The 23,967-nt window shown below is 35.0% G+C and overlaps 1 protein-coding gene across 2 annotated transcripts in view; it reads left to right on the top strand.

Annotated features, from left to right (window-relative positions):
- Positions 1–2,148: 2,148 nt before the first annotated feature.
- The window catches only part of LOC145266963 (cytoplasmic aconitate hydratase-like), a 135,685-nt gene continuing 113,866 nt past the window's right edge, over positions 2,149–23,967 (top strand). For both annotated transcript variants that reach the window (XM_080122800.1, XM_080122799.1), the window contains exon 1: positions 2,149–2,264. In XM_080122800.1, coding sequence (XP_079978926.1) covers positions 2,243–2,264 — 22 coding nt within the window. In that variant the 5' untranslated portion in view covers positions 2,149–2,242. The remainder of the gene's footprint in view (positions 2,265–23,967) is intronic.

Here is a 23,967-nt window from a genome sequence, read left to right as displayed (position 1 = left end):
CAAGGGCAGCTGCACAAGTAGAAGTGAACCATTAGTGAGTGTGGGGTTTGCTAAAGAATTTCTGTGTGAGATAATGCACTTCAGTTGTTGCTTTGAACCATTTAGAAGCCTCATTTGTGCACTGTTTCACGGGAAGAGAAAAGATGTTTCTCGATGGAGCATCTCTGATGTGATCTCTTATGGCTTCTCAGTCGGCTTTCTTGTAGTACCTTCTCATTTTGTACAATGGCTTCTCACCTTGGAGGCCGAAAGTTTAGGGTGATGTCAGCATTTCCGAGTGGACAACGGACAATTGTACACAATCTTTGGAAATTGTGGTTAGAAATAAGTCTAGAATATTGATATGTTCAATTTTTACTTTTTGGCAATATGTATTCCAGGACCCTAAAGTAAACATTTCCTTAAAAGAAATGTTATGATAGACAGTTACATGTCTTCTACATCTCCTCCCACCCCAAATTTTGGCTGCTTGATCTTTTAAACCAACAAATGAAAACATTATTGCGTGCTTACATATTATGTCAAAATTAGCATAAATTACAAAAATTACGAAAACTGATTCAATAGATTTAATAGATGTTTTTTTGACACACAAAAAAAAGCATCCACAATTACGTTCGATTAAAAAATAGCCGACCCCTAATTTAAGTTAAGGGAGATAACTTATCTCACTTATCTCAGATAAGTCCGTTTCTCATACTGAATTGGTTGCATAACTCTTCCATGTTAAAACATATGATAAAACTTTATAATTCGATAAATTCTATTTTTTTTTACTTGTTATTATTCTAATAGAAAAAAAAAAATGGACTGAATTCTTGGCAACATTCTCCACTCTAACATTCAGTTCAGTTCTCGAGAACTCAACTCCTCCATCCAGGGACTCTGCCAGTTTTGCAGTCAACACATCTTTACCCGTGTCATCGAATTCACCTTGTTCTTTTCCGATGGGACCAGCACTACAGATACCCTCAGCTCAAAGCCTAACCTCGTCAGGCAATACATCTTCCCTTTGTACCGGTGAACAACTGCCAGTAATGGCAGCACTCCTTTTTCCTCCCCTGTCCATGGTTTCAGAATTCCCTCTTCTATCCATCTCTCCACTTCTTCCTCGAATTGTACTTTTATGAAATAAGTTTCATTTAAAAACGACAACTTTAGCATGTTCGTGACCTCTCTTGGTCCACGCCAGAGTCCTAGGCGATACCCGAAGTCGGAACTGACCTGATAAAACGAGAACATCTTCTCTTGAAAAGTTTTTTGGGTTGCTGACGTTCAGATTGGGCCGTGTGACGAAGGAGGTCACGAACGTGCCACAAGAAATCATCGCGAGAGTGACAAAAAAACACTCAGTGAAGGGGGAATGGTATGTCAGCGGCAGAGACGCGGGGGGGGGGTGATTTGGTGCAATGCCAGCAGCTTGGCATTGGGCGTCATATTAGAGATGGGAATAGTTGTTTTTCTTTCTTAGCCATGCCGCATCTTCCACAGTTACACCAAAATTTTCCTGACAATTATTTTTCTACTGGATAAGTTTTAGAATTTATATTATTTTCGCCATGACATGTAAGTACGTAAGAATGGGTTTAATTCAAGCTACGTCTCCCTTCCCTCATGTTGACAAAGGTTTGTTTTTTTCGGAGCTAACATTTGAAAAATAGAAACCAGTTTCTGTTTTTCATTTTTTTTTTTCCCCCAAATTCAAAGTAACAAAAGAAAATTGGATTATCAATTGTTTGCTTATTTTAAAAAATACAACTTGAAAAAAAAAAATCATTCTGTTTTGCAGATGATAGCTCCGTGCAAAACTTTTATCAACATTGGGGGACGTAGCTTAAACTTGAACCCAATAATGTTTTCACCTGAGACGCGTTGGTTTAAAAGATAACTAATGTAAACAAGCAGCCATGTTTTAAGATTCCAAATTGTCCCTAGTTTGTCTTCTGCTCTCTGGAGTTTAATAAAAAAATAAATAAATAAATAAATAAAATAACATTTCAGAAGCTAACTTCCTGTACGGTAATGTCGAAATGCTTTGCATTGATTGGACAAAATAATCACCAAAGAGAAAAAATAAAAAAAGGAAAAAAATTAACAAAACAATTCCAGTGAAAATAAAATATTTTTTATTTACAATAAAACAATTAAAATACATTAATCATTGAAAAAAAATCTTTTTTCTGTCCATTTTCTGAATATATGTACATCAGTTCCGCACTCAGTCTAGCCATAGTGGTCAAATATGGAGTGTTCACGTCTTCTTAGTAAGTTATGCTTTTTATTATTATCTTGCTTTTAATCATCCGGCTTACATAAGTCTGAAGCTGTTTTCTTTAAAATACATAAAATGCCTTCATCTTTAAATAAATCGCCGTCTTCATAAAGACATCGTCTTATAAATTTCGACATTGTACATGTTTTAATACTTCACTCGAGCGTCGTGTCTTTCGGAGCGCATTTTTTTTTCCTTCATATATTTCCCTTTTTTTTTTTTTTAAATACACAAGAATGAAAAATACGGAATGCATTTAATTTTGATTTAAAATATTTAATAATTATTTTTATTTTCCTGTGTTTAACCCCCCCCCTCGTTTATTATTATCATTTCAAATTGTTTTTGTTTACATTTTTTTTTATCTCTTAAAAAAAAGTAGATGAAACCCCTTATTTTTTATTTATTTATTTTATTTATTTATTTTTTTGATGATTGACTTTTTTTTTTCTATGGAAGCCCATAAGGGTTTCAAATTTTCCTTTTTTTTTAATATAATTTTTTTGTTCTTAATTTTTATTAATGTATTTGAGTAGTTTTAGTCACGTTTCAGATTTGAAAGAAAAAAATCTATTTTGAAACAATTTAAATATTAATTTAATTCCTTGTGATGTTGATTTTTTTTTTTTTATATAATTGATTTTGAAGTATTTCTAATCAATTGCTTTATCTTCTCTTTTTAACTGAAATTTATGAAAGTGGCTCTGGCTCTGTGTGTGGTGATATATATATATATATATATATATATATATATATATATATATATATATATATATATCACCACACACAAACCCCTTATTTTTTATTTATTTGCTCAAACTATTTTCCTTCCTGATTTACAGTTTTGAAGTCTGTCTCACGTTTCGACAAACATTTTCTACTTTTGACTACTTTTTATATATATATATTACACTCAGGGTGAGTCAAAAGTAGAAAATGTTTGTCGAAACGTGAGACAGACTTCAAAACTGTAAATCAGGAAGGAAAATAGTTTGAGCACTTGCGTTAGTAATTTAATTTTCATTGATATGATAGTCTTATTACATATAGTTGTACGTATACGTGATCTCAGGATGCTTTTTTACTGTCCACCTATTTTCGGCTGACCCTGCATACATATATATATATATATATATATATATATATATATATTAGCATTTAAGCCCGGCGTTTCCCGGGTGTTTGGAGGTGTATGGTGAACAAAAAAAAAAAAAAAAACGGTCAATTTTTTTTTTTTTTTTAACTTTGGCCCCTATTATGACCCCTTAACATTTATTGTTTTGGGCTCAAATCAAGGTATTAAGTTAGATCCATGTCCAAATTTCAAGTGTTTAGACCCAAAATTGGCGGAGGAGTGTGGTAGCGCTCTCAAGGGTCAAATCGTTGAACTTTGATCCCCTACCAGTCAAATTTCTGGCCGAAAACAGATTACAAAGATTTTCCCAAATCTCAGTACCCTGTATATCATATTTCGAGTCTGTACACTGAAAATTAACAGCGTTATTTCGTAGGGAAATGTACACAGACACACACACACATTCACTTATATATATATATATATATATATATATATATATATATATATATATAAGGAATAAATTATAAGATGGTCAACATCATGAATTTTGGAATATAACTTTTTGTCATTTATTCTCTATATTGCTCTGTAATTACATTGAGCTTCTTAAATAAGGATTGATATATATTATAAAAAAATATATTTCTACAGAAATATATATATATATATGTTTCTCTTGGCTTGATGGAGGGGGGGACTAAAACTTGCTGCTATGGTTCCAAATGATCTGAAATAACAGCAAAGGGAGACTTGATTCCAAATTTTTCTCATATGTTATATCTCCTCTCTTTTGGAAATAGGGGACGATTATGAATATCTCCAGTATCAAATAATCCTTATTAACTGAAATTTACTTTATGTATGAAAACCAAGGAGGGGGACATATAACATATGAGAAATACTTGGAATCAAGTCTCCCCTTGCTGTTATTTCAGATCATTGGAAACCATAGCAAATTTTAGTCTCCCCTCCATCAAGGCCAGAGATTTTGTGGAGATATCAGATATTTTGTAATTCATATGTAAAAATAGGAAAATGACTGACTGATACATTTTATGGCCGTGAAAAAGGGGTGAGTAGTCTTCTAGCTCAATAGAGGGAACCCACTTTCTTTGCAGCAGCTTTTGCAATGTCCTCAATGTATTTATTCCAGTTCATATTTCCGGCAAATTTTAGACCGAGGAGTTTGGAGGAAGAATTCTCAGATAGGGTTTTATTTGTCATGGATATAGGCGGTTGGAGAGGTGTCTTGAAATTGTTAAAGGAGAGCAACATAGTCTTACTAGCATTAAATATTTCATCCATTTGTGGCTCCATTCCACTACAGTCTGGAGGTCATTTTCTAACGTCTGCCATTGTCTTAGATCTAGGTACATCTATTCTTCCCTCATACATGTTATATAAAGCGTTGTATCATCAGCAAATATACCCATCTCGGACACAATATTATCAGGGAGGTCGTTCATGAATATCAAGAATAGTAGTGGCCTAAGTATCGACCCTCTGACGTACTCTTGGATTAATGTTCTGCTGTTTGGATATACATCCATCAGTGACAACCTAGATGGTCCTATTGTCTAAGAAGAATCTGATTATATTTAGTATATGTCCAGTTATACCGTAGTATTTAATTTTTATTAGCAGCCCTTCATGCCAGACTTTGTCAAAGGCCGTGGATATATGAAGGGCTACAGCCCTGGCTTCACCCGCCTTATCCAGTACATTGTATATGCGTTCAGAGATGACTGTTAAAATATCTGCAGTAGAACGACGTTGCTTAAATCCATACTGTTTGTCAGAGAGAAGATTTGCTTTTGCGAGGTGGTGGACTAGTACTTGATTTATTAAGGTCTCAAAGATTTTAATGAAGAGGGGGGGGGACTGAAGGGTGAGAATTAAAAGGATCATTCCTTTCACCGGAATTCTTGTACACGAGTACCACAGAAGCCATCTTCCAGCTATTAGGGAAGCAAGTTTCAGCAAGGCATTAATTGTAGAGCTTGGAAAGTATGGGGCTATCTCAGCTGAGCATTTCTTAATTAGTATAGCAGGGATGAGATCAGGCCCACACGCCTTGAAGGTGTATAAGTTTTTTATGATATTGTGGACATGAGAAGGGGTGATTTTTACATCATTTAATGTGGCTTTCCATCCACATAGGAAAATTTAGGAGGGAGTTGTTTGTTGGCTCTAAGGTGGAGTTTTGCCTTCTTGGTTGTCATGCATGTGACCTTCTGGTTGTTGGATAGTGGAGGAATTACTGATTGCCATTTATTCAGTATACTTTTATAAATTTTCCAGAAATCACGAGTTCCTATCTTTGGTGATTCTATGCGTTCCCTGATTATTTCAGCATGCTTTCTTTTAGTTGTCGCTATTTCTCTTTTACAATGATTTCTAGCATCTATGAATTTTTGTTTATTCGTATTTGACTTATGACATACAAACCGGTGGAATGCATGCTGCCTTTGTGCAATGGCAGCTGCACAATCTGTAGTGAACCATGGGGGTGAATGGGGCTTGCTATAATACTTCTGTGTAGCAACATGTGCTTCATGCCCGCTTTGCACCATTCAGTTTTCTCATTGGCACACTGTTCAGCAGGAAGAGAGAAGGTATTAATCCATGGGATATCTCTGATGTATTCTCTAATGGCTTCCCAATCAGCTCTTTTGTAGTACCTTGTTATTTTGAGCAATGGCTCCTCACTTTAGGGTTGGGATTTAAGTGTGATGTTAACTGATACCACTAGGTGGTCTGCGTTTCTAAGTTGACTGTGGGCATCAGTCACACAATCCTCTGACACTGTGATGAGGAAAAGGTCTAGAAGTGAAGCCTGCTGGAGTTCATGATCTGGTAGGCGGGTTGAGAACGTTGCTGTGTGAGGAAATGAGCTATAGAGAAGCTGTAAATAGAGCATTCGGCTGCATCTGTGTAACTTGAGAAACTAAGCCAATTTTCATGGTGGATATTAAAGTCACCAAACACATATATTTAGGTGTTACTAAGGAGAGTGCTGCAACTGCTGCATCTATATGGATATATCTATACTTGTAGCCAAATTCAATGCTGAAATTCTCATATCCGTGGTTCTATGGGATGAAACTACATGAAACTTTGCAGGCTTTGTGGAGATTATAATACTATTCTATGGTTAAAATAAATTTAATGACAATTAGTAAAAAACAAACTATATTTCCAAACAAATAAATTATGCACAAATTTGCCTACATTTTTATATATATATAGTGTTCTGCAGACCAGCTTCAGTTTTGTTGCAACGGTTGTGTTGTCTCTTCTCAGGCCACTGAGATATATATATAAACATGTTAAAATAACTTTGACATGAGTTAAAAACATATTTAATCTGAAAAGGAAATACTAGATAAGTGGATAGTCCTTAATCCGCGGAGTTTCGAAGAAATACTTTCCTTCTCATCAGAGCGTAGGAATTAGCAAAATGCGGGATTGGATTTTGCATGCAAGAGTATTTGATGAAACAACAAGTCAAAGATCTTACTTGATAACAAAAAAAGCGAAGCAGAGGGAATATGGTGAAGAAAAAGGTGATTACACATGAATGGATAGTCTGGTGGAAGATAAATAATCCAGTGACGGTAAAATCCAAATGTATAACTTCAAGAAAGTTAATTGAATTCCCATATATATATATATATATATCTATATATATATATATATATATATAACTCCAAAAAAGACCTTTTTGAATCTCTTATTGGATCTACCCAATATGAACCTCATATTCTAAGTGGATTTCTGCAACACTAATTATTGAAGATTGCCGAGTATTTTTTATTTTCCTATAAAGTTTTACTTTCCTTCAAAAACTTTTATAACTATCGTTTTCAAAAACTGTACTAACCAGCAAAATTAAGATTTTTATCTATATATTTCTTCTGCTAACGTTTTTTTTCCTCTGAGGAGAAGAGCTTATCTTTGAGACTCCATGGAATAAGGAATTTTTCTCGCTTTTTCTTGTATTCCTTGTTTTGAATAAAATATTGTGAATTTAATTCTACAATGTTGTGACGTCTATTACTTATGCGTGTGTGTGTGTGTGTGTGTATATATATATATATAAATCCCCGAAACAGTGTTTCATGGTAAACAACTGATGATCCCTTGAAAAATAAATTATTGGTATTATAGTAAATTCGAGAGCGAGTTGATGCAGTGATTGCAGGTGATTAAATGACTTACTGACTAGATGGTTTTCTAACGAATGATAAAAAATATTTTTTTTGGTATAGATTTAAAGGTTAAAAACTTCAAAGACTATATATATATATGTATATATATATATATATATATATATATATATATATATATATATATATATATATATATATATATAGGATGTTCCAAAAGTCTTGGGCACATTTTGACATTGAATATCTCTAGAACTAAAAAACACATCTGGTATATCTGGTATATTTTGGTATAGCCTTACAAAAATCTTAATGCATTTAGCTTTAAAATGGCACCGCTTTCATCTTACTACCATTCACAATTAAGCAGTTATGCGGACTTGGAATGTGCCCAAGACTTTTGGAACACCCTGTATATAACAAGGGTCTATATTCAAAGTTTCAAGATGTTGACATGGACAACTTAAAGAAATAAACGGTAAGATGGGCAACATCTTGAAATTTGGAATATTGACTTTTTTGTCATTTATTTGTATATGTTCTGTACTTACATCAAGCTTCATAAAAGATTGGTATAAATAAAATGTGAAATATAAGTGAAGAAACATATTTGCACACACACACGTGTGTGTGTGTGCGTGATAGTAAGTTATGAAAATATATACTGCACTTAAGCTACACAGAATTTTCCACGTTTCATCCTCATAAGGATGTGTCAGGCTATAGCATGGAATTCTGTGTAGCTTAATTTCCACATATATTTTCATAATTTTCTACCTAGATCTACTCGTGTGTTGAGCACTGTTAAAATATATACTGAAAATCGATGCATAAAAAACATCTCTTTATAAAATTTTATGTAGATACATGAAATATATATATATATATATATATATATATATATATATATATATATATATGATGGTAGGGTTATTCGGTGTTGTCTGGGATAATAAAATATGGGTGTTAAAAATTAAGATTTGGTGCTTATGCACTTTTGTTACTGCACTATTTTTTTTATAGTATTTTCAAGTTTTACAATTTTTTATTAAATATTTTTTTATAGTATTTTCAAGTTAAATTCAAGTTTTACAATTTTTTATTAAATTGTTAGGTGAAAGTACAGAATAGTTACGTTACAAAACACTCCTTATGTTAAGAATGGCGTTCTAAATAACATTATTTCAGCACGGTAACAAAAGTGCATAAGTACTTAAGCTTTTTCTTTTACCCCACTTTTTTTTCTTCTCTCTTGTTCTATCCTCCACACGTCTTTATACTACCCCTTCCCCACTTTCCTTTACATTTCTTGTCTCTTTCTCTTTCTTTTTCTCTTCTTTCCTTCTCCATCTTTTCTTTCAACTCTTCCCCTTTATCTTCTTTTTGTTATCCCTCCCTTTTTCTTCTCTTTCTCTCCTCTCTCCACCTTCTCTTTCTCTTATTTCCCTCCTCTCCCTTCTCTTTCTCTCCTCTTCTCCCCTCTATCTTCTCTCTCCCTCTGGCTCGCTCCGCCGTGTCTCCCTCTGGCTCGCTCCGCCGTGTCTCCCTCTGGCTCGCTCCGCCGTGTCTCCCTCTGGCTCGCTCCGCCGTGTCTCCCTCTCCCTCTGGCTCCCTTTCCCATCTATCTCTTTCGTTACCGTCCCCCCCCCCCGGTCCATCTCTCTTTCTCTCTCTTGCTACTTTCCTTTCTCTCTTTCTCTTGCATCCTTTCTCCCTCTTTTGCATTCTCCTTGTCTTTCTCTCTCTTGCATCCCCTCTCTCTCTCTCTCTTTTGCATCCACCATCTCTCCTGTCTCTCTCTTTGGCTGCTTCCTTATCTCTCTCCTATCTATCTTTCTTTTACTTGTCTCTGTGTCCCCCCCCCCATTTCGCTCTCTCTCTCTCTCTCTCTCTCTGCTTTCCCTCTCTCTCATTATCAATCTTAAAATGATTTTATGATGTAATATTTATTTTCAAACAAATCTATTTAAGGATTAAAATCTATTTTTATTTGTGAAGTGACCACAAAGGAATCATTTAGAATTGTTAATCATTTGTTCAAATACATCTCCACTTATGGGTGAATATGGCTCTTTAATACAACGGTTTAAAACTAATTACAAATAGGATGCCATTTCTTTTTTTAATAACGTTATGAAATGAATATTGTTTTATCATTATTTCCATGGCAAGTGCTCGCCTGAGCTCCAATCTCTGGTCCCCCCTCGCCAATCTTTCACAAAAAACACTCGTCTAGCTGAAACTACTGTCAATAATTTTCTCCACTCTTTATCTGTGCCTAAATCAAAACGTAGATTCCATGAACAAAGCGTCTTTCTTAGAAGTGCACGCCTGTGGAACGCTCTTCCGTTTGCCTATTTTCCACCTGACTACAACTTGGATGTTTTCAAGTCCAACATAAACAAATTCCTGATAAACCGCCCCCTTAAGTAAGTTACTAACGATTACTACGATATTATCCCATTGATTACTGTACCCGCAATAACCCTTATCACTGAGTGGCTTCCGGGCCTTGATAAGTGGTGACTACCATGTAAAAAAAAATAAATAAATAAATAAGATAAATAAAAATTTGAAATTTAAGAAAGCTAAAACTGTTTGATATTATTTTACTTTAACCATCTCCCGTTCGTATAAAAAAAACCTTTTTTTTTGTAGAGTTTAATGTGCTTAAAAAGAATATGATAACCGTTTCCATTGCAAATTTACCGCTCACGTGATATGAGAGTCAAAGTTATGTTTTCCGTGATATAAGCGTTGTTTAAATTTTAAAATAAAATAAGTTTATGGGCCACATTACAATGCAATATTATGTAAAATAAACAAATATTTATTTGTTTAAAATTAATATTTCGGCGATATATGCCATCATCAAAATTTTATATATATTTTTTCTTTGCCATGATGATAAATTGCATTGAAATTTGGCTTATAAACATATTTCATACACATTTTATTTTAAAATTCAAACAATGCTTATATCCCGGAAACATAACTTTGATGTGTGTGTGCGTATGTATGTATGTATATATATATATATATATCATCCACAAACAGTGCTGTTTCACAGTTCATCAGTGCGGCTAGACAGGCAACTGCCTCAAGCCAGGATCGAAACCTGACCGGCCAAATGACAGTCAAAGCTTCTTACCATTACGCTATATGGCTGATGCTGTGTGGGTAATGAATTAACGATGTTTTGACATATATATGACATGTATGTGTGTGTGTGTGTGTGTGTGTATATATATATATATATATGATTGCAACGTCTTGTCAGACGAGTGCCACTCCCTCAGTGCCACTCCCTCAGTCCATGAGCCCAAAAATAACTTTTTTTTTTTTTTTTAGTGAATTCACATGCTCAAGCAGACATGACACTGAAGATGGTCATTGAGATCAATTATTACATGCTTCCAGCATTTCAAGCCTCCACGCGTCACAACTTTTCCATCGCCACAGGATCACTTTTATAGACAAATGGCTGAGGGAGTATCTATACACAGATGATGTTACAGAGTCTTAGCTTTGTACGACAGCTAAGTCTCTCTCTCGGTTCAAAATGTTGAGATCCAGCAGCAAGCAAGAACAAGATAGTCAGCAACGTTAAACTGCAGACCAGCTTAATGCGGGTACTGGTCTCCCGCTTTATGGGTTTTTTTAAATCAAAGATTTTCTTCTCTTAGAAAGGTTGCCCTCACCATGGCTTACAGGAATCCTCTCCACCCCAACACACACACAAACTCACACGGTGCTAGTTGGCCATTGACCCCGAAAAAGGGTTCATTCGCCCTTTGGAAGGTCTTGTTTTAATCCTTCAAGGAGACTAGCCACCCTCCTCACCAAAGAAGTCTGGTGGGGGTACCAGTTTAGTCGCCGGTGATCCGACCATGAGGCAGGTAGTATTGGGTTACATATATATATATATATATATATATATATATATATATATATATATACACACACACACACAGTCTTGGCCAAAATTATGGAACACTAATGAAAAATAGAAATTATAATTCAAACTTATATATTTAAAGGTTGAAAATAGCGAAGTAAACATTAAAAAATCTATTCTAATAATAATCAATATTTGGTAGATCCACCTTTTTCCTTTATAAGAGCTTTTATCTGTTTTTACATATTATTGACCAAATTGTTGCAGGTGGTAGGATGTATTTTCTGTCACTCTTCATGAAGTTTGGCCACTAATTCTTTTTTTGATGATCATTTGTGCATTCTCACTTTTTTCCTTAAATGGGATCATAAAGTTTCAATGTGATTTAGGTTTGGGAATTGAGGGGGCCACTTCATCACTGTAATCCCTTTTTTCTCAAACCAACCCGTTGAAACCGTTGACGTATGGCATGGGGCATTGTCTAGTTGGAAGATTACATCACTTGGAATATTATGGTTAAATATTTTAGTCAAAGAGTTTTGGTAAATTCTGCTTTCACATGTGTATAACATTCCAGTGTCTGAAGAAGCCATGCAGCCTCAAACCATTATGCTTCCTCCTCCAAATTTGACAGTTGGATCTATTCAATCAGGATGAAATGCCTCTCCTTCCCTACGGCAAACATAAACCGCTCCAGGGGCACCAAAAATTTGGTGAAAAGAATTTGTTACAATTTTTGAATAAATGTTAAACATGTGTATTCATATAAAAATTTGAATTGTTCTAAAGTTTAGGAACTAGGAGCTGTTAACTTCAAAGTGACTTTCGTCAAACCAAACAATTTTGGCCCAATCATCAGATGTCCAATTTTCATGTTTTTTGCAAATTATCAACCATCTTACTCTCTCTCTTTATCTCTCTCTCTATCTCTCTATCTATCTATCTATCTATATATATATATATATATATATATATATATATATTAGATTACAAGTTATTTATGCTCGTCTGAACTCCAATCTCTGGTCCCCCCCCCTCGCCAATCTTTCACGAAAAACACCCGTCTAGCTGAATCCACTGTGAAAAATTTTCCCCACTCTTTATCTGTGCCTAAATCAAAACGTAAATTCCATGAACAAAGTTTCTTTCTTAGAACTGCACGTCTGTGGAAGTCTGTTCCGTCTGCCTGCTTCCCACCTGACTACAACCTGGATGTCTTCAAGTCCAATGTTAACAAATTCCTAATGAACCGACCCCCCTTAAGTAAACACTTCATTAAATCTCCACGCTAACGTACTGTACTTGCAATAACCCTTATCCCTGAGTGGCTTCCGGGCCTTGATAAGTGATGACCACCGTGTAAAAAAAAAAAAAAGAAAAAAAAGCGAAGCTACTTTTGCAAATTTTCAAAACGATGGTAAAATCTGAATTTCATGTGTTCTAATGGGGAAAAATGTTTTTCAAAGAATGAAATTTTCTACTGGAACGGTAGCAGAAACTTGCTGAAGCAAGCAGACAACAGAAGTTATTGTGTTTTGAAAGAAACTGCTTACCTTATAGGCTTGTATATAATCATGTTTATCAGCTGTTTTCACTTGTGAAGTATTTTATTTCGATTTCCAGGTAATGTTGGGTCATCAGGAGAGAATATACACTATTTCAGGGCCTTCTTCTCAACAGCTTTTCTGCATATCACACTGCCCCTTCATTACTGAGGCCAGGTCTCATTATCTGAATTGCATTTCAATACAATAAAAACTTGGGGCTTAACGATGTAGCATCTCTTGTACTGTTCAACAAAAGCAGTGACTTGATATGTGTTATTCATCGGAAAAAGGTATGCTGACTTTAAAGATAATGATAGACATAAATGGTGCTGAAAGCTTAGGTTGTCTGAATTTGGTAAGCTGTCCTGGAAAACACGAAAAAATTATTTTGGCCAATTATAAATTAAAGTTGTTTCATATCGTAGACAAGCTGAAGATATCAAAAGGCAAAGTGTTATTCATCATTTTGCTTATCTGGTGTTACCAGATCAGGATGTCTGAAGATATTGACTTCCTGACCTAAAATGCACCAAACATTTTATTGCTTTTATTTTTATTTTCCCTTTGAAAAACAATCATGTTCTGCAATGCCAAAAACAAAAGCAATAATTTCCAAAACAACCAAACTAAATACTATGAAAAAATATTGAAAAAATAAAGAAATGGATGCATAAAAACTTTTATTGAGATGATTGGATTCTGAATTAAATAACTCAAAAAGGGTTGATATATGCCATTAAAAAAAAACAAAAACAATCGAACTAAATCATTTTTCATGAAAATTTTTCAATGAGAAAACTGTTCAAAGTGAATGCAATGAAAATCTTGCAAATTTTGATGGAACGTGGAGTTATCTCTCTTGTTTGTTGTGATTTTTTTTTTTGAAAATGAATGACACCTGCATCCACCAGTTTATGCAAAAGTCAAATCAACTGTGTGGATAGTAGCAGGTGAAAACCATCTAAAGTGACCAAAAACAAAAACATCAGCGAGGAAGGTTTTGGCGTTTATAAAACGTAGTACACCTGTTTTTTTTTTGTTTTTTTTTTAACGGTGTCAACACTGGACTCATACGTTGTATGTAGACAGTCGCAAAGAAACCAAGGCAAGAAAAAACTCAGCTCCCCTTTTCTTCAGTTGAAGCAACAAACATTTATTTACAGGTACTTTCCAGAATAATGCCTTGTCTCTAGTTCAAAAGTCATCTCGTACTCCAAAGTGCTTAACAAGACTGCTTTGTCGAACAAGTGGTACTCTGTCTTTGTCCGACCATATTAGGACACAACTTTTTCTGTTGCTCTCGATCCATGTCTAACACGTCTATGTCTGCTCTCACTGCAACGGTTAACGGTTTTCTTTTTGTTATAATCTTTCTTTGCTTTTTTCTTAGCGTGACGTCATCTTGTACACGGCTGCTGCTTCTGTTGCCATATGCACATCCACACTCTGCTACGTTTGTATTTTTGACGTGTGCTCATTATTTTATTCGTTGATTATCTTGAGGAAAAAAAAAGAATAATCAATATCGAATATAATTATATTTTATACTAGCAAAGATACCAGCGCTTTGTGCGGGACTTTACTGTATGCCCTGATTCCCGCTTCGTGGGCACCCTTGCGGTAAGTCGATGTTGTAAGAGCAACATCTTTCTCTATGTGAAACGTTTTCATGAGAGCGAATTGCAGCAACTCTTAGGCTATTAGCTTCTAATCTTGCCAACCTTTCGGACTCGGTTTCGTTTCTATTTCATTTGGGTGGCATCTTTAGAGAGGGACAAAGCATTCAAAAGAATTATATGCATCTCAAGGAAAAAGAATCCTTAATGATCCGTTACTTTGTTTTTGGCAGCATTGTTTTGGGAGGTCAAAGTTAAGGGTATACAGTACAATAATTTTGCTTCATGGTAGGGACAACTATCATGCCAACTTTCATCAAGTTTGGTTGAGGGGATGGAGGTGAAGAGGGGGATCTGATTCAAATTCATAAAAAAGTTGATTGGTACCATGGTGGTAACCCTTGGGATGGTGGCGAACCCTAACTTAATCTGCACTTTCCCTAGGTGGGGAAGTTTATGAAGAGCTGCACCACATATGACCTTAATTTTTTACCTTGATCTTCGAAAATCATGTGCATCATTCCTAGACCATCATGCCAGGTTTGGTCATGATCGATCCAGTGGTTTGTGCTGTAGGAGAGTTGTACACACACGCTGCTAGTTTTTGTATATCAGTTGATGTTATGAAGAAATCACCAAAACATGGCCACAAATGATAAAGGAAAAAATGCTCCTTCATCAAGAAAATACACAATGTCACAAGTTGCTCACAATACTGTACAGTACTGAAGTAGCACTCACCCTGGACGGTCCTGGATATGACCTTAAACTATATCCAGTGGTGAGGCCCCCAGCTTGCGGGCTTTGGGGAGTGTAGAGCCACCCTTTAATTGCCATTGCTCCCAGATCCACTCTGAGTGGTAGTACCTGTTAAGGTCCCAACTATGGGTTAAATAGAAACCGACATGAAAATAACAAGTATATTCTATTAAAAATTTTTCTTAAAAATCTTTGAATTCGGCATTAAATAACCTGAAAATGGTTGATATGCTGTAAAACAAAAAAAAACAACCAACCAACCATCACCCTAGACGAGTTGAACGCATTTCCTCTTAAGGAGGACGTTTAATGGAAATATCAAATTCACTAGCGGTCCCTGGTCATTTGTATATCCCTGTTATGGAAGATGATGTTAGGTTTTTGCAGTTTTTGCAGAGAGATGTTTGATGACCTCCTACATACAGCGCTTGAGATTCTCAAATAGTCACTCATCTGGTTCTAACCAGGCTCAATGTTGCTTAACTTTATTTACGTAACAAAAGCCAGTGTGTCAATGTGTATGATCACAATAATGGCAAAACTACATGAATTACACTCTGAATTTCTTCTACAGCCACCGTATTCTTTAGATTTGGCTCCATCGATTATTGGCTGACAAGTGCTAGATTCAACATTTTTTATACTTTCACTATTACAGGGTGACGCCCCAAAAAACGGCCCCAACTCTAATTAGGCCCCGTTTCTTAGTGTTTTGTCCGAATGAAATGAAACTTTGGTCATAACTAGTTTATTATATTCAAAACATCACATCAAAACACTAGGGTCTTTGGCCTTTTTTCTCCTTTCTACAGCATATGCTCTAGATGGTTTCCATTTAGCTCCATGCATTTCTTGAGGCGCAGCACGAAGTTGTCCATGACACTCTTACAGACCGAATTGGTAATGGCTCTCATCTCCTCCCTGATGGCTTCCTTGAGTTCCGTGATGGTTCTGGGTTTCCCTGCGTAGACTCTGTCCTTAAGATAGTCCCAAAGAAAAAAATCTGGGGGGCTTAGGTCCGGGCTATGGGGTTCCCACTCAAAATCAGTCTTGAGACTGATCACTCGGCCTCCGAAGTTCTCTTTCAACCAATCTCAGGACAGGTTTGAGGTGTGAGGACTTGCTCCATCCTGTTGGAACCAGAACTTGCTCATGAGTGACGAGTAGATGGTCTGGAGCTCACTCTTGAAGGTTTTGAGGACTTCCACATACTGCTCCTTGGTGACTGTCACAGCTGCGGCAGATTCTTTGATGAAGATTTGGCCAAGATTGCAGCTCACACCATGCACTTAGGAGAGTGCAGGGGCTTGGTGGCTATTTCATTGGATCTTCTTGAGCATCTTGACTACCATAGCCCTTCTCTGCTTCTTGTCTGAGGCTGTAAGGGTCTGCAGTGTCTGTATTCTGTATGGGTAAACCCTGGTATCGTTCACCAGCACTCTCCTACAAGTCTCACGGGACATATCGAGGGACTGACTTTGTTCACGCACAGAGCGTTTTGGACTCTGCTGGAGAGGCTCTCTAACTCTTTCGACCAGCTCGGCTGTTTGCTTCTTGGGATGTCCCGAGTGGCTTGGACGGTTCTCTCTAGCAGCATTGAGGTTCTCCACGGTCCCATACTTCTCGAAGTGGTCCACCCAGTTCTGAATTCTGCTTCTGGATGGAGCCTTTTTACATTCGAACTAACGCATAAAACTGTCCTGGGTTTTCTTAAACGAGCCTGTCTTGTAGTAAAATTTAACACAGTGTATTCTTTGTCCCAGCTCCCACTGGGGTCTTGGTGTACTCACGGTCGTTGATTCTGCCATGTCCTGTAAAATAAGGGCAATCGGTGAATAAATAATGGAGATATCACATAAAGTGTACACGGGTCCGTTTTTTGGGGGGGAGGGGGTTACCCTGTATTCTTAATCTTTTTTTTTTTTTATTATTGCTAGCAGTTTCATTTTATTTTATTTATTTATTTTTTTTTTGCTCTATTTACTTGGGTACCTACATCTTTTTTTTATGGCTATTTGATAAATTCACCTAACAGATATCTTTTTCTTATTATTATTGCTGTTATTTTTTTTTTTTTTTTCTGTTATTGTTATGTAATGTTTAAAACCCCATATTGTACAATATAAAGTTCCTGTGACATAGCGCAGCTGCACGTATGCAAATGCATGCGAGATGGCATCACTGGTAAAGAAAAAAAGACTATAAAAAGAGAAAGAGAACGATCACGTTAGAGATGTGGAGAATGTTCAAGATCACGTGCATGACGTTACGTATGAAGCAATGAGGAAACGTCGTAGTTACAAAGTAAGTCGAAGTGCCTTTCTATTCTTTGTAAACGTTACGACTGAGGTTATGTGTTGGTTTCCCTCCGGACAACGTTACATACTTAGAACTACTACGTCTATTATTTATTTATTTTTATCCGTGTTTGGCAAATAAAAAGCATGATTTTCTTAGTGAATTTTTTTTAATAATCGCTTGTAGCCAGGTTTACATCGTTATTAGTTATTTCTTTTTTTTTTTTTTTTGTATTTTAATATAAAAAAAATGAAATGTTCACGAACAAGTATCATGCAGTTTATATTAGATTTTACAACTATTAAAACCATTCAACCGTAACAATCTCACATTTATAATACAGTATTTAGTTGTGTGCAAACTTAAATTTTTTTAATGCCAATTTGATTAGGTGTCTTAAATAAACAACAATTCTACTTTGTTCAAAAATAATTTGCTTATTTGCATTACTGTTAATATTACTACAGCTATTATTTATTGTTTTTGTCAGTATTTGGTAAATAAGGATAATATTCCGCTGGGTGAACCAGTGCCTTACGTTTCTTTTTATTATTAATCGCTGGCAGCCATGTTTACGTGTTTTCTTTATTTCCAACATTGGTTGTGTAGTTTATAAATTTTAACATAAAAGAAAATGTTCACGCATTAATGCAATACAGTTTATACTAATACCACGGATTTTCAAAATGTTAAAAACATTTAATCGAAACATTTTCTGTTTTTTTTTATTTTTTAATTTTTGTTGCACAAATATCATACAGTATTAATTAGTTGTGTTCATACTTTTCAGATTTTTTTTTTTAATGCCAATTTGATTAGGTGTCTTAAATAAACTACAGTTCCACTTGGTTCAAAACGGGCTTCTTTGAAATACGGACAAAAACTTTTATGACTATTCGGTACTTTCACCTACCAGTTTAACAAAGAAATTTTGTAATGCTATTATTGCTACTATACTGTATAATATTACATTTAATTGTAGCATCAATTCGGAAAAAAAAATTAGCACATAACATATTCATCAATAAAATAGTAAGTGCCACTAACCACATTAAATGAGCAGTACCCACCATCGGATGACAGTGGCCAACATCAGAAGACAAGCAATTTGCCCACTAGTGTACACCCCTGTCAAAGAGTGACTGTAAACACAGTCAGTTTCATTTCAGAGCAGTCAAATGAGGGACAACGCTGATCATGATCGATAATTACAGTGGATGGCAGTGCCAGCTTGTCATTTCAGAGCAGTCCGGCAGTGACAGTTGTAATAGCAATACACATGAAAAAATTGAAATAGCTTGAAATATTTCAATATTGGTATGCATAGAAAGAGCTTGATGAGCTAAGAAAGAATCTTTTTAAATTTTTAAAATCTGATTAAAATTAAGGAAGTTATGGCTATTTTTGTGCCTCACACGTTTGGATATTTTTCCCTCTTTAAGACCATATGCGTTTCGTCACATTTTTTACACTACTTTTTCAGTAAAAATGTCATATCTTTGTTAAAACACAAGACTAAGAAATGAAATTTACCATATAAGTGTATTTTTGTACAAGGAATCAGAATATGCAACTGAAAATCTCCCAAAGTTTATGGTTTCCAAATAATCTGCAGTAAATGTGCATAAATATGCAGCAATTCCTTAAAAATGCCATGTATTCATAAACAGAAAAGAAGTTGGAGAACTCAAAGTTGAATTGTAATGTGCTTTATGTACAAAAAACTTAAATCTAAACATAAGACCATTTAAAAATGAATATATTGCAATATTTCTTTGGTATTATTGTAGATTAACACCTTCTGTTTAACCCCACTCAACTCCTTCTGACCACCCCTCCAAAATGTGATTCTACCTTTTTAGGAAATTATGTATAAAATGCCATGAAAAACTTTAATGAAAGATAAACAAATTATTTTAGAATTGAATGTAAAATAATTTCCTAATATAGGTCATTCTAGCATTTTAGGGAAAATATGCATGCTTTTTTTTTTTTTTTTTCTTTTAAAGATGATTATGTGTAGTTTTAAGAGGGTTTCTATGCAATGAGAATATGGGGAGGGTTGCCATTCGGACTTTGAATTAATTGTAGGGGCTAAGGAAAATTATGTGTGAACATACTGAAAACTTGACAGAGACAAAGCTAACAAAAACAATATTAGAGGGGGGAGCGGTTAGTTTCACAAACATTTAATGTAAAATAATTCACCATTTCCTGGCCATTCTAGCATTTTAGGACAGTTAACCAATTTATTTTTATGTGTATTTTTCTTTAAGGAAGGATCTATTTTTTGTTTGTTTGTTTTAGATGCTTGAATGTGGCTTACAGATGTATTTTATTGGGGGGGGGGCTTGCCACTCGAACTTAGTGTTATTGTTAGGGTTAAAGAGTGTTTTAGGAATACGAACCGTTACTTCATTTTTGTTTTGTTGTCCTAACTGCAAAATGCCGTTTCCATTTCAAATAAATATTTTACAGAAGTTATATATATATATATGTGTGTGTGTGTGTGTATTCGACAGGTAAATAAGTCAGCAAATGTTATATTTAGTTTTAATTTAATAAGAAACCGCGTTGCGAAATTTCAAAGAAAATTCCATAAATTTGTTGATTTCTATTTTCGAGGTTGAAGGTGTTAATTCCATAGGCTGTTTATACTACGCTGGAGCAGGTTGTAAAAATATCTTTCGCTTAATAAGTAGAAAAAAGAATAGCGAAATAAAAAGCTTCCTAATTGTAGTTTGATGTGTTTTCTTTTAAAATTTCAAGAATATTGATATAGATTTTGAGGGTTTGTATTACTATACATATAGATTCGAAAAAGTTGTCAAAAAACAAATATATATAACAAATAAATGTTATCAAAAGCAAGTTACTTTTCTACCTAACTGGATAATTTTTTAGTGTTTTTATTTAATGTAACGTTTATTCAGCTTGAAAACAGTGTTTACCGATGTTTTGGAAAATTGAAAATGGCACCCGACTCTTGAAACGGTAAGTTTGTGGAAAAGAGTTAAAAATAAAAAAGTAGACAAAATACTGCTAGAAACTCGCTCAATATATGTTACCGTGACATAGGCTGACATATATTCGGTGAGTTTTTAACAGTATTTTGTATAGTTTTTTATTTTTAACTCCTTTTCTCAAACTTACCGTGTCAAAGTTGGGCCGGGCGCCATTTTTAATTTTCCAATACATCGGTAAACACTGTACGTTTTTCGAGTTGAATAAACATGTTACATTAAATAAAAACATTAGAAAATTATCCAGTTAGGTAGAAAAGTAACTTATCTTGCCTTTGATAACATTTATTTGTTATATATTTGTTTTTTGACAACTTTTTCGAATCTATGTATAAACGAGATTTTGATACTTATTTTGATTTTGAAAAAAAACATTTGTGGCTGTTCGCAGTAAAACATTGTTTTAATTCGCTGTTCAAAACTAATTTAAAGAATAAAAGTGCATGCAAGCTATATATCCACAAAAGTTTATTTTGTTTTTTTAACCATGTTTTTAAATTTGACGAGAAATGTGAGAAATTGCAACAGATTCATAATGCTGAATTGGTTGGGATTGTTGTTATTATACATTCTGAAAACCGAATAGTTCTAAACTAATGTTATTCTGATAACAAAATAGCTCTAATTAAAACATATAAGAACATTTATATTCATATTTTCATGTTTTTCTTAATTCGTTCTTGAATAAAAATTAAAGAACGCGTGTTGTTTACACTGTGCTATCGCTGATTCTACAGGCTGGAGCTGCTGCTGCTTCTAGTAATACTAACTTCATTTGACCAAATTCGAGAAATAGAAACAATTTTTTTTTCGGGTAGGTCCTTTTAAATTATCAATTACCTCGGTCCTACTCAACATAAAATAATACTTTTAATTGATAAAGGTAGTAAAAAGATTGATTTACTTACTACTGGGTGTCCAAAGAATTTTTTTTTCAAAATGTTCGATACTCGTCATATTAAAGTCTTATTTTTAGCACAACAAAAAAAGAAATGGTCAAAAATATTTCGGACACTTGACAGTATTAAGATTAACACCTCTACTGATTGGTTCCCAAATTTCATGACGAAATTCTTCATACAATCACGGTACGGACCTTTAGAAAACAGGGGGGGTCATTACAAAACCTTACCGAAAACGCCATTTTATGACGTTCACATTTTTATCACTTTATTTGCTTAAAACTCTTAAAATATATAATGTACATTCATATTTATTAATTCATTTGAAAGTATATTCATTTCCGAACAAAACAGTAGTAATTTGAAGACTTGAAGTGCTTTGGTTTAAAAAATATGGCTATTTTAGTAGAACTACCTTGAAATCTGTGATTATCCAAAGCGTTTTTTTCGTCCGTGTGTATTACTAGTTGTAAAGGTACCTGAGATCCACTAGTAAACGCCAGTAAATGCCTCAGTACAGCAGTGTCGGTGATCATCATTCTGCACATCAGGAATTCAGTGACCGCCAATGGATGCCAGTGCCCGACAGTTGAAGACAGACAGTTTTAGTTAGGGGCATTTCAATGGAGGCCGACACTGATCATGGCTGCCAGTGAGTTTCATTGCAAAACTAACCAGTAAACACGCGAACCAGCACTAATCACCAGTAACCAACACTGATGACAATCACCGCTAGTGGCTTCTGCTAGCTACCACAGACAGTGGAAGCTAGATGATTTGATTTCATTTGGGCCACGGCTGCCAGTACCTGCTATTTTTCAGAGCTGGCAATGGCTCCTGATAACAATCATACTTTTATTTGCTATGTTTTTGGTGGAGGAGGGTCTTTAACAATTCTGTTCTGGCATTGTGTTATAATTCCACCAGGCAACACAGATACATGAAATTTGAAAATTGAAATATTGGATTTCAAGTAAGACCAATGGTATCTGCCGTGGCCTTTGTAATATATTACTGTCATAACCTTTTAGTGAGGAGGAAAACGCATCTGTTCTGATACTCTTCTTTTCTGACCCAGGTCAGCGAAGGGAAAATCCTTCTAAACTGAAACAATTAAAATTTTTCCAATTCAGCACGTAACAGAGTGCGGACGTGCATATAGTAGCAGCATTGGCAGTCGTACGACAGCCAACGTATGCAAATGGCCGAGCTGAAAGAAGATAACTATTTTCGGGGATTTAACAGAGAAACCAACAAACAAAAAAAAAAGTAAAAAATTCAAATATATAACAAATAAATGTTACCAAAGGCAAGATAAGTCACATATATTACAAAGACCACGTATCCACTTATGTATGACACAATCACGTTCACATACTGGTTCTCCTCGCTAGATCACCAAAGTTAAGCAACGTTGAGCCTGGTCAGTACCAGATGGGTGACTATTTGTGAAGGCTAGATACTGTATGTACCTTCTGGGAAGGTTGGGCATGGGGCCAGCACCCTCACCCCCAAAAAAGAACTCCTCGCTGCAAAAGCATCTAAAAAATTGTAGATGGCCTATGCCCCCCCCCCCCAGAGGCTCAAGGCTATGGATGTATCCACTTGTCATGTAACAGTAATGAATATATGCAAAAATAGCAAAAAATTAAGTTTTGCTAAAAAAGAAACCGGAGAGTTCGAGTTCTAACAAGGGAGGTAATTATTTTCTGAAAGCAAAATCTTGGGTCAATTTAGCAAAACTCAGTTTTCTCTCATTGTCTTTGAAAACTATTTTCGCTAAAAATTAATTTTCTACCTTATCGTTTTCCGAGAAGCTATTCAGGGAAGGTACAAAAATAAGCACAATCGAACCCATTGCCCCCCCCCCCGATAGGGGTACCTCAGACGGTCTGCAATAAATCCAATCTCTTTTTTGAAGGTGGAAGGTAATGCCAAGGAAAATGGCTTTCTAAGAAGTACCAAATTATACCACATCCAGACAAAAGCCCCACCCCCAACCCCACCCAACCCCCACCTGAAATGAACTAGAAGCAATCCGAAGGGTAAGAGGTGGGTACAGAAAAGATAAAACCAATTACAAAAAAAAAATGGGACTGGCTAACATAAAACAAAAATGACTTGGGTAAAAAAAAGGGAGTGGTTATTACTTGATGGGGTGGGGACAAAATGCTGTGGAGTGAAAAAAATTGATACAAAGAAAGATAAAACATAAAATAAGAGACCCTGTTAAAAGGGGAGGGTGAGCTGAATAAACATTTTACATTAAATAAAAACACTAAAATCCTACCCAATTAGATAGAAGAGTAACTTATCTTGCATTTGGTAACATTTATTTGTTATATATTTGATGTTTTTTGACCACTTTTTTGTATCTCTGTGGATTGTAAAACAACCCCAATTAT

This window comes from Euprymna scolopes, chromosome 42 (genome assembly GCF_053919585.1).
Source record: "Euprymna scolopes isolate OS-2025 chromosome 42, ASM5391958v1, whole genome shotgun sequence".
NCBI lineage: Eukaryota > Metazoa > Mollusca > Cephalopoda > Sepiida > Sepiolidae > Euprymna > Euprymna scolopes.
This window is presented reverse-complemented; position numbering and strand designations above follow the sequence as displayed.